Here is a 12,107-nt window from a genome sequence, read left to right on the forward strand (position 1 = left end):
CTGAGATGGTTTTCTGGATTATTAACGATGACAAAACCGTCATCTCTCTCCCGACAGCCTCAGGGACGTTCCCTCCTCTGCGGCAGGTTTATTTCCTCCTCCACGTCAGTATTTATTGTGCAATTAGTTTCTCAAACAGAGCTCACATACATCTTCTTTTTACAAAAATCACATCTATTTACTATTTCAGAATGACACCTTCCTGCTGCTGCTGCTGCCAAGTATTTTTGGTTTGGTTTCCAGTGCAAATATCTTAGTATGCTTAAAATAAGGCAAACTACCCTACAGAAACTTTTCAGCAGGATATAAAGGCTTATTTTTAGTACATAATTCCTCAATATTGATGAAAAATTACTTATTTTGTTGGCAGATAAATTAACTTATAACATAGGGAAAATGTCTTATTTTGTTAAATAACCTGAAGTGGATCAGTGCATCTCTATTTTAAACAACGTAAAAACCTTCCTCATTTATGAAGTTTCACAAAAAAAACCTTTTAGAAGCTTTTTTTGTCTTCATAGTTTATTAAATCTTTCTCCTTCTCGTTTAAATAAAAAAAACAATCCCAAATTGATACAAATATTAGAAAATAACAGAGTAGATGTTACACTATGAGACTCGGCCGCAGTTTAAAAAGGTTTATGAGAAGAAGCAGCAAAGAGAGAAAGCCTGGATTCCTGGAGGAGCTGCAGGAATGATGCCAAACGCTGAAGACAATAAACCTGCCAAGCAGCTCAGATGATTTAAAACACTCATCTTTTACAGAAGGTTAATTAGCACTTTTGGTGATATAAAAATCAATGAGTAGCTTCCTATGAGCTGGGTGGTTTCAGCTTGTAACAACATAATTTCTCTATTCAGCATCACAGGCCTGCGGATTTTTAATCCATTTTGAAGTTTTAAAATCAACTGTCTTGTACTGACCAAGAAAAACAAAATGTTTTCTAAAATGCATTTCCATCCAGCTCTCCTTCCTTCTTCTATTTACCGTCTATTAAAGAAGTGTCTTCTCAGATTAATTTCATTCCCTGAAGTGAAATTACTGTGATAATCTGATATTGGCTGGAAAGTGAAACGTCTCCCTTTTCAGAAACTGTTGGGATTTTTCAGACGGCGCAACGTAACTCAGAGTTACGGTACCTCAAATTTGGCTGGAACGCTGGCGCTCTGTTTAGGACTTATAGGGTTAAAGGGTTACAGAAAAAGCAAAAGTAAAAACAAAAACAAAAAATTATTTTGTCTGTAAACAAAATCATCCAGTTTTTGGTAGAAAGAGAGAAAAGAGAAAAACAATAAATCATGCAAATAAGGATTACAGAGTTTATTTTAATTCATTATGTGATTAACTGATTTATTGCTTGTTGCAGATATATTTTATTCTTTAAATATAACCGCAGCCTAATATTTCCAGCTTGTCGCATGTTGCATAATAAATATGAACTCACAGTTGTGTGCTTGCTGCTCTTCCTTCAGCGGCGGGGCGAGCAGAGTGTGCAGGTTGCTGTCGCGCGGCAGCGTGAAGCTGCGGGGTTTCCCTCCCTGGGTTGCCATGGGCACCAGCCTCTGCATCGCCACGGGCAGCGGGACGTTCCTCTGCGGGGGCAGAGTGTAGACGGCTCCGGCCATCATGGAGCCGCCCCCCAGGCCCGGCTCGGCGAAGACGGCGTCCTCTGTGAGGAGGACGGAAAACATCAGAGCGATTCGTCAAAACAACTCAGTTATTTACGAAAAGAAACTTCCAGCGGGGTTTTTTATTAATTTGGATACGTCTAAGAAACATCTCTAACAATTTTAACATCTAGAAACCAGGATAATGGATCATAGTTAAGAAAGAAAAGGAAATAAACACTTTTTATCTCAGTAAACCAACACAAATAGTAGTTTTCTTAAGCAAATATGTTTTCAGCTAGTTTTACTTCCTAAATTAAATGTGTATAAAAATTTTACAGAATTTGACAATACTACATAATCTGTACTAAATGAGCTGAATCTGTGCCTGATTACACGTCTGTATTATATTAAAATGAGTTTTGTTGGTATACGTTTTTTAGTAGACAGTGTCTGAGTTGTGGAAAACAAAAATAAATAAATAAATAAAATACATAAATAATAATCCTAAGGTTTAAAAATATAGATAATTTTAAAATTAATGCAACAAAATTGTTAAAAAGTTACCAAGTGGTCCAGTTTGCAGGTAGTGCAGTCCAGCTTCAGTCAGCGGCGTCTCTATCAGGTCCTGCCATGACCGCCTCTGTGAGGACGACGAGCGGCCCGGGGACCCCGTCTCACTGCTGCCCCCTGCCGGACTGGAGCGGTACTACAAAGAGCAGCAATAAAAACAGATTAACAGGATTTTCACATAAAAGGATTAGCAGCACAGACCTCTCAGTTATCTGTGAAAAACAACTTGAAAAGTACAGAATGAAAAGTGTAGCTACCAAAATGACACATTTTTATGTAGCCAAAAAAATTGAAAAAAGGAAAACCTCGATACGTTACTTTCAGTTTAAAACGAACTCAAATAAGACAATTAAGCTTTCAAAGAAAAACTTTAATATAACCTGAGTCCACATTTCGAACCACAAACAAGTAAAGCTTGTACGACAATAAAAAAATCCTTGAATAAAAATAAATACATACCTCAAACTTTTTTCCTACTTTGAAAAACAAAATGATCATTAATAATTGTTTATTAAGAGATCATATCTCTTTTGGAGATATGATCCTCTAAAAGATCATATCTATTTGCTTTTCAAATTAAATTAAGGTTAAATAATAACAGTAAAGATCTCCACATTATCTGCAAACAGCTTAAAAAAAGAAACAAAAAAATAATAATAAAAAAAATGTGGTTGCCAAAATGTCACATATATGGGAAAAAACTGAAAAATAAAAATCTTGAAAATATTTTCAGTTTTTGCTAAACTCAAACATTAAATACTCATCAAAGCAAACCATTTCAATCATAGATTTTTAAATAAAAACTAAAAGTAAAGGAAAAGTCAGAGTAAGTTAAAATGTAGTTTTATCTTAACATATAAGAAAATATGTAAAGAACATACAAACTCAAACCAAACAAGTGTTTACATGCATGCTTGTATCCATAAAACAGTAAAATTGTTAGTAATTGTAAATAGTCTGTCTTAATGCCCAAAAAGCAAATTTTATAGCCGACTCTGTTCCTCTGGATTGGAGTATTTTTACAGTATTTATTTTTATATTTTTCACTTACTCTGAAATATTTTAATTCTTTATTCAGTTTTATATGTATTTTATATTCTTTGTGTGAGTATCTGCTGGTGAACAGAAATGTTCTGATCATTGGACAATAGAGGACATTTCTATTCTCCTGTTCTATTAAAAATAATTACTTTCAAAGTTTTTCCTATTTAAAAAATGAAATTTATGGTTAATATCTGCTCCAATCACCTCCACAGGATCACATCTGTACTGCACGTCGCTGCTGCTGCTGCCCAGTGGTTTCCTCCCGCTGTGTGTGGTGCCTCCCCCTAGGGGGCCTGGGTGGTACTGCGGCTCTGCAGCCGTCACAGGCGGCTCGCTGCACAGGAAGTCCTCCTGAGAAGATCGAGAGCGAGACGTCTCTGTGGAAGACAGGCGGGTGGTTCGGCCTTCCAGGTAAGCGCTCATCTGAGAACGAGTGGAAAAATCCCAGCTGAAGCATCTGAGGTGTAATCCAACGATTACTGCAAACTTTAGAGTGAGGGAAAGAAAACTGGAGGGCAAAAATGTTAATAATAGAATGAGATATTTAAGAGTTATATATTTATAAAGATATTTAAGAGTTATAGTTTAGGACAAAATAAATTATTCAAAAACTAGAGCAGGGATGTCCAAACTTTTTGTCAGCTCAAGTCAAATGTATTCGCTGGCCAAGAAAAGGAAAAAAACAAAAACTAAAATCAAGTAAAAATAAAGTAGAAAATGGACATTATTCATTATAGAGCCAAAACTTAAAAATAATACATTTGCTGTATTAAAATCTGGTTTTCAAACTATTTTAAACATGTTTAATTTAATTTATTCTCAGCTATAACAACAAGATTTGCGTCACTTTTTTTTAAAATGGTTGCTATATTTAGCCAAGTTTAATAAATTAAATAAAAGCTAATTTAGCTGCAGTAAAGTCGGCTTTTCAGGAAAAGTTTCTGGATATGAATGGATCTACTTACTATAAATGTTTGGTGGTAAAAAAATAAACATTTTGTGTAATGCTTAAATTTTTCACTTCTACAGACTATTAAAATTAAGAACTTTAATAAACATATTTCTTATTATTCTTCGCTAGAGACTATACTAGGTATAAAATTAGTTTGTTCAGTCTAGGTTTATATCCTGACAGACATAATATGTCCAGAAAGATAATTGTTGCCATGAATTTCCAAAAAGAGTCACAGTGTCCTAAAATAATCTTCTTTATTTTACTTTGAATTATACGTTAGAGTTTGTATTTTCTGAACCACGTAAAAAACTAATATAATTTGGGGTAATTCCTGGAAAATAGTTGAGCAGAAACGAGTCTGTGTGGACTCACTGATGGAGGCCGTGGGTAGGTATCATATGGAGGTGGGGGGCTGTCCTGTTTCGGGCTGGACGTGGTGTCGTCCTCATGTTCACTTTCGCTCCAATAGTCTGCAGGAAACATGGGAACATTTCAAATCAGAAGCTCAATATACCGTCTGATTGTTCCATTAATTAGTTCTGTGGACACAGAAACATTCAAGTCTGTGATCCAGCATTACGACTGATGCAGCTATCCCTGAGATTAAAGTCAGAATTCTGAGATTAAAATCAAAAGTCAGAGATTAAAATCAAAATTCAGAGATTAAAGTCAAAATTCAGAGATTAAAGTCAGATAATATAGAACTAAATCAAACACATAAAACAGGGGAAATTACCAACGACAAAAGAGAAATACTACAACTGCTAAAATTTGACGCTGCCCCATTTTGTTTGCGTTCCGAGAAGAAGGAAGTCGCTTTAATTTCTTCTTCAGAGGTTTTCTTAAGTGGTTCGTGGTACAGCGCCACCACAGGCGAGGGGGGAAACAGGTTTTTCACAGAGTTTGGTCGATATTACGCAGCTGAAAATGGCATCTGTACTGACTCAAAGCTGTAACAATCACCAATGTAACCAAGTCTACCGGATATGAAAACACCTTTAAATCAGCAAGTTCATTAGAAATGTTTGCATCATTCCTAAACCCAAACTTTCTATTAATAAAGCCATCCATCAGATAGTTTAACTTATTGCTGATAAATGAAAACATAACCAGAATTTCAAATTTTAACCTCATCGCTATCTCAAAGACAGAGCTTCCTAAACTTTATATTTACAAAACAAACTCAAAACAGAGTTAATAGAACTCTGAAGCCTTTCAACACAAAAGTCAACGACTCAAACATCAAAAAGCAGTAAAATCACAAAACCTGAAGTATGTTGGTCCAATTTTAAGGAATTACTTATTTAAAATAAGATCCAATATCTTGCTATAGAGTTACTTGTAAGGTAGTTTTGTCTAGTGGTCTAGAAACTAGACCAAAAGTACTTGGTAAGATTTTGTGTTTTGCAGTGAATATTCTGAAATCTGACATAACTGTTTGATAAAACCCAATTAAGTGTGCCGATAAAGCCAGGAAGAGGTCTCCAGGCGAGACAGATTCATGACCAGGAGTGGAGGCTATAAAAAGAAACGAGTGGCAGGCTCACTGTTAGTCCACAGGGGACTCTTAAGGCAATGATTTGCTCATGCAGTAACGGCGGTGCAATAGTAACAGCGGTGTTGTTGGAGTGAAGTCTCACCCTGCTCCTGCCGCATCCTCTCCCGCTCTGCATAGCCCACAGCTGCCATGTTGAGGCGACTCAGCCATCTATCAAACAGGAGGAAATAATAAAACTCACTTATTTAAACAAAGGGTTTTTATGGTACATCAATCATCGTAAAAATTAAGTCAAGAGTAACTACTTTTACTCTCGTGTTTTATTTTGTTGCAAAATCTCTGGTTTTCTGCTTTCTCAGAGCCAAACTGTGAGTTGCATTTTAATTTTGTCACCCAGCTGCAACACCTCCCCGCATGTTTAGAGCTTGCAGTCTTTACCTGTTCATGTCGTCCACTCCATCTGCTGCAAAGTAGAAACTCTTGACCTTGGGGTGGCACGCTTTGAAAGCACTAGAGAGACACAGAGAGCTATTTTTGCCCACACGCCTTCACACGTTCAAGAACACACATGCTCCACATACGGAAAATAACATAAATATGCAATAAACCAGGCACTTACTACTTCTTTCGACATTCACTGGCACGATCAATCTTAAACTCGGGAAGACTGACGAAACCCTCCGCCTTCTCATCCTGACCGGAAAAAGAAGAAAAACTCACAAAATGAGCTAAAATTAAAGAAGAAGGGCATTATGCATTAAAAATTACAGATGTTATTGTGGCGGTACGAGTCATACAGATTTTCTCAACCTTTTGTGTTAAAAAAGAAGTGATTAATGGCCACAACGTGAAGTGCTGCTGGAGGCTGCAGATATGAAGAAATGGGTGTTTCTGCTCAGGTAATTAATATTACATATTTAATTTTATACTTTTATGTCCTGTGGAGCATGAAACTTTTGCCAAGAAGTCCAAAAAACCTTCGACTTCTTGGCTAGCACCTTTTTAGTCAACACAAACTCACTTACTTACTATACCAGATATCTAGACATACTTCATAAAAAGACTTTAAATTGGACATATAAAACAAAGTCCACTTTTTTAGCCCTTAAATATATTTAGTTGTGACCTTGGAGTCTCTAATTCACAATAAAAGTAGGAACTCTCACTTCTGGGAGAGAAAAAAACTTTAATTTAATCTCTGCTGGTGCTGGGCAGATATTTTTATATTCTGTTTGGGTCATGTTTTTCCAATGTGTTCAGGTTTCTCTATTCCTTATTACCTTTTTTTTTTGTCATTTGTTTTGGGCAACAAATGACCTAAATGCATTCACCTACGTTTCTACGTTCGTATCTCTTCTATCAAGCTAAAAAAATGGCTGAATGGTGTGGAGAAACACTGTGCAAACTGGAGGAGGCGGGGCCTGAAGTGCCTCATTGCATTTAAAGACAGCATCAAAATGAGTTTCATGACGAGGAATTCAGACAAAGCATTGCTGTTCCACTTTATAAAGACCACAACTGAATAATTTAAATGAGAAACGGAAGGATTTAAAAGCAATATATATTCACATTAAAACAGACAAAAACTTTAGTTTAGATTAGTTACCAAAATTATTTTTATTGAAGTCCACACAGACTTATTACCATGGTAATTTATTTTTAAATACAATATCTTCATGCTAATATCAGTATTGTTTTTGAAGTATTTCAGTTTGAAGCAGAGAAAAGACGAACAAACGACGCACCTCCTCATTGATGTACCAGTACAAGCAGTTGTCTTTCAGAACAAACCAGTACTTCTTCCATTTCTGAGAGAAGTAACCCTTGGCATCCCTCTTTCTCCACAGCCAGCCCTCGCAGTCTCCTCTGCCCAGCGCTTTGCAGGAAACACGCCTCCGACTCAGCGAGGTCAGACCTCGTCCTGGAAACGCAAACGGAGCGACGTTTAAGAACAGACGATAAAACCAACAACCTACAGAATAATGACAAAACAAAGATGTATTCAAACTAACATGACTGTATGTGAAGTTCCCTTGTCAGATCCAGATCTGTAGAATCAAAAAATTGCTTCAACAGAACCTGTCTGACAACCCGAAGAATGGTAAAATATCTCTAAAGGTAGACCGTAAAAACAATCCCGAAATCCTGGAAGGACTGATCAGTGTGAAAAGATGTTCAATATGTTATGTTAAGAAAAGCTTAACATGAAATCAAGTTTGCTGAAACAAACTGTTACTTATTGATATTTTAATAGATTCTGGCACAACAGGCCCTTTAAGATCATTCAAATTTTTGAAATTGCCCAAAATGAAAGCGAGTTTGACGCCTCTGGTTGAAATGCAATCGAGAAGTCTGTCAGAAAAGTCCAGCAGGAAAAAATAAATACATAAATAGCATGTGAGATTAAATAGTCTGACAAGGAAAATTTAAGACCATATTTAAGACCAACTTACAGCTTTAAAAAAATTATTTAAAACATTTTAAGGCCTTAAATTTACATACATGATTTTAGGACATCCTGATTTAGCAGTTAGCATGTCGTAGCAGCAAGGCAGATGAAAAAATGCTACTTTTGACTGAAGAGAGCGCTCAAATAACTGACACTGAGGGTACTTTTAGGGGCATTTTGGATCAAAACACAAACAATAACTTCTGGAACTGAGGGAAGGCCTGAATGAAAACGACAAGAAGAGAAGAATTATTGTTAAGGAAGCGTATTCTTAACAATTCTGGTACTTTCTCAGTTCTACAACTTAAAACGTCACAGGCTGATGTAGAAACAGCCTTGAGCTCTGAGAATTTTCCACAACGCTGTATTATCGTGTGCAAGGTTTCCCCCAGAAAGCTTGCTAAGCCTGGTGGCTGGATGTTAGAGCAGCCATTCATCCAGCGGAAAGGAAATGTGAAAATATCACTTGATACTTTTGTGTTATTGAAAGATTAATAACTGAACACCAACAATAAAACCTTAAAAAATAAGGAATGCTAAGCCTGGTGTCCCGCCAGGATTATAATACACTGCCTGTGCTTACTAAAAGTGGTGCTTTTTTTCCGGCTTAAAGGTGATGCATCAGTAAGCTCCTTATTAAAGATAACTGGAGCAACATGGCTTCCAGGTGAGGCCGGCAAAGAAACTCCTGCTGCTCTGCATGAAATGTCTTTTTAACAAGAATCATGATCCAGGTGTCAATTTTCCTCCTTGGCAGCTTTTTTCTAGAGGAAACAACTCTCCACAAAAGTGTTGACACACAAAAAACGAAACATTCTTGCATGAAGCGTGGAAAGGTTTTCAGCTTAGAGATAATGAATCATTTATATTCCTGCACAAGAGGGTAATATATCTGAAAACGCACAAAAGTGTTGTGCAATAATGATCGTCCTCGTTCCTGTGTCGACACTAACTAATGCCATCATCAGTTTGGTCACAAAAGACCCATTTGTGCACAGTTTTACTAATTCCTAATATGTTGATGAATTAGTTATTTAGAGCTACAATTATTAACATCAATTTCTTTCAGAAACGTTGGTTCAGTTGCTGTAAACAAACAGAGCCGTGTGCAGATGGAGCCAAAGTTTTCAGAGCTTCTCACAGCAGCAGATGGCAGAACAAGCGATCAGACCGTGGAAAAAAATTCAAATCTCCCAGCATGTTGATCCATGACAGTGTGAAAAGTTTGTCACAGAGGCAAAGGCACTTGTCAGAGTGAATATTAGAAATAAATGGAAAAATCTCAACAATTATTTAAAAAATTGAGTAAAACTGACAGAAATAATTAAGAGAATCTTTGACTACTGTTTGGAAAGTTTTCATTATTAGATATACCTTGTAAAGCATTAATTTAAAGCTGTAAAATAAGCACAATTTGTTTGAATAAAAATGCTAAATTTTTTACAAGATCTTATACCAGTACTGGGCCGGATTTTGGTTTAATTCCCAGATTGAGTCCAACTGAGGATACAGATCCAAACCTCATGTTGCCAAATATCACATATTAGTTCATTTTACCCAGGAAGTTTCAACTTACAGGCACAAAATTTACACTTTTAGAGAGTAAACTCTACATAAGCCTGTTGCAATAATTAATAAACCTATAAATCAATTCATTGCATAATAAATGAACATACGCTCCTCTTATTTTGAAAGACAATTTTGTTTACAGAGACAACAATACATTTCATTTATTGTTTTGATTGTGTGTGCTTTTTCTTTTACATCCATTTTATTTACTGTTTATTTTTCATTATTATACCATAATCGATACATTACTTGAAAACTGTCTCCAAACCACAATATTATTGTTTATCGCTATAATTATCTGGGCTATTTATCGTCCAATAAAATAAAATCTCTTGACAGGCCTACCTAAACACTCTATACTGTGTGATTTTTGGACCGAAGAGGACATGGGTAATTTTAATCGGTTGGATCAGATATTTAATACAAAGATGAAGTTGTTTGGATGTGAAGTGTGCATCTCAAACCCAAAACAACCTTCCAAACCACTCAGGTCTTCAGAACCAAACATGGAGAAGCAGCATTCATCTTCTATGCACTGCAAATCTGGAACAAACTTCCAGAAAACTGCAAAACAGTCGAAACACTGAGTTCCTTTAAATCTAGACTAAACCATCGACCGGTTTAGACTTGATTTTGAAACATTAATTAACATTCTGATGTGTAATGACAGCACTTGACCAAATGTAATGTTTCGATTGTTGACTTTGTATTTTTGTGTTTTTAGGATCTTTGAACTGAAATGTGAAAGACTGATAAACTTGATTTGAAAAAGCTTTATACATTTTCCAGCTGAAGATGGTAAAAGTGAGTTATGATCCACAATGAAACGATTCCAAAGCAGAAACGGCTGGTTTTCTGAAAAGATGTCCCTCTTTAGGGAGCAGCTTCCGCCCAGGCCAACCTGGTGCCGACCCTGCTTACCTTTATTCTTCTTCCGGTTCTTCGTCTGCAAAGAGGCCGACTGCTGGTATGTCTGAGGAAAGAAGAGGGAGACAGAGACAGAGCATGCTGTCAGGACGAATCAGTGGCCTTTGTTTGCTGCAGTAAATCCTGGGATATAAAAGATGACAGCAGATTTTAGAGGCAGCAGGACACAAAGAAAACCATCTCACTACATCCTCTCACACACAGACGCAGTCAGTCAGGGGTGGAGGAGTCAGAGCGGCTGCTTTCACACGTCTAAACATAGAACGGAGGGCTGGAGGTGACGTTAGGGTGGAACAAAGCACATCCAGGTGATGGAGGATGTGTGAAACAAACAAGAGCCACGGGGAGTTTATAAATAAAGAAAAGCTGACCACTGATGAGGAAGCGCTATTATCGATTCTTCTCTAGTGTGACGACAGAGGGACAGTGAGCTGGAGTAACAGAGACATTAACTGGTATTCTTCTGTTTCCAGTCTTTACATTGTGAGGAAATATAAATCTGACAACACAGAAAATTAACGTACCCGGTCGGATCACAGCAGAACACTGTGACTGTTCATATTATGTGAGATTATCCCAGAGCTATAAATTAACTTGAAATTAAGTGTATTTTCACAACTGATATTCCTGTAGACTCGGTTTGATTGGAGAGCAAAGTTGCAACATTTGCTACATTTTCAGCTGCTGTGGTTCGATTTACTGTGTCAAACAATTCAAACACAACTTCACACACACACATGTAAACAAAAGTGAAGTGGCATGAGATTTTAGCAAAAATCTTTAGTATTGGTTAAAAAAAAACACGAGTCATTTCTCCAGCTAGCTGTAGAATCTCACGTCTGTTTTGGTGATATTTACCCAGAATGCCCTGCGCTATAGTCTGGTCCCTGCTTTTAGAGCGGTCTCCAATCCGCTTGGTGTTCACATACGCATTCAAACCGCACCAGAGTTCACCTCAACCAAATTTAGACCACGGTTTTCAGGTGGACTAGTGTTCACGTTTTGGTTTGATTACGCATTCACACCTCCCCAAATGAACCGGACTTTCAAGGCTGACACACTAAAGTTCGATTAAAGCGAACTAAACGGGCCTCCCTGTGAGTCATTCTGTTTAGTATTCAGAAGCCAACTCACAGATGCTTCAGTGATCAAACATAAACACGTTATACTTATTGTGTAAAAGGTATGCATCTTGTATTTGTGACTTAATTTGACAGAGGAATGTTTCTGAATACCAAGTGTGCTAATTTGAGGTTTGTGAATTCTCATAATCCTGTTTCTAATCCATCATGTTTAGATTGAATCTCTCAACGGATCAGATGGGGCAACAGACCAGCTCTGATGTCACGGTATTACACATCTCAGGGGCCGGACCTCAGCCACTCACAGCCACAGGCTCAGTGGGACAGATGACAAGGGTCCTCCCACTCCCACCGACACGCCATCTGTCATCAGAACATCTCACATGCCTCACACACACACAC

At 37.1% G+C, this 12,107-nt stretch overlaps 1 protein-coding gene and 1 long non-coding RNA gene across 3 annotated transcripts in view; one reads left to right on the forward strand and one right to left on the reverse strand.

Annotated features, from left to right (window-relative positions):
• cnksr2a (connector enhancer of kinase suppressor of Ras 2a) overlaps positions 1-12,107 on the reverse strand; it is a 61,777-nt gene that overhangs the window by 16,548 nt on the left and 33,122 nt on the right. For both annotated transcript variants that reach the window (XM_055059382.1, XM_055059381.1), the window contains exons 14-22: positions 10,618-10,669; positions 7,424-7,599; positions 6,298-6,371; positions 6,117-6,188; positions 5,821-5,888; positions 4,553-4,650; positions 3,430-3,648; positions 2,176-2,317; positions 1,446-1,670 (exon numbers count right to left, since the gene is read on the reverse strand). In XM_055059382.1, coding sequence (XP_054915357.1) covers positions 1,446-1,670; positions 2,176-2,317; positions 3,430-3,648; positions 4,553-4,650; positions 5,821-5,888; positions 6,117-6,188; positions 6,298-6,371; positions 7,424-7,599; positions 10,618-10,669 — 1,126 coding nt within the window. The remainder of the gene's footprint in view (positions 1-1,445; positions 1,671-2,175; positions 2,318-3,429; positions 3,649-4,552; positions 4,651-5,820; positions 5,889-6,116; positions 6,189-6,297; positions 6,372-7,423; positions 7,600-10,617; positions 10,670-12,107) is intronic.
• Positions 3,482-10,046, forward strand: LOC129378894 (uncharacterized). The gene is made up of 2 exons (XR_008608107.1): positions 3,482-3,636; positions 7,526-10,046. It is a non-coding gene; the product is annotated as an uncharacterized LOC129378894 (long non-coding RNA).

This window comes from Poeciliopsis prolifica, unplaced genomic scaffold, assembly GCF_027474105.1.
Source record: "Poeciliopsis prolifica strain line A6 unplaced genomic scaffold, Auburn_PproV2 SCAFFOLD054, whole genome shotgun sequence".
Classification (NCBI taxonomy): domain Eukaryota; kingdom Metazoa; phylum Chordata; class Actinopteri; order Cyprinodontiformes; family Poeciliidae; genus Poeciliopsis; species Poeciliopsis prolifica.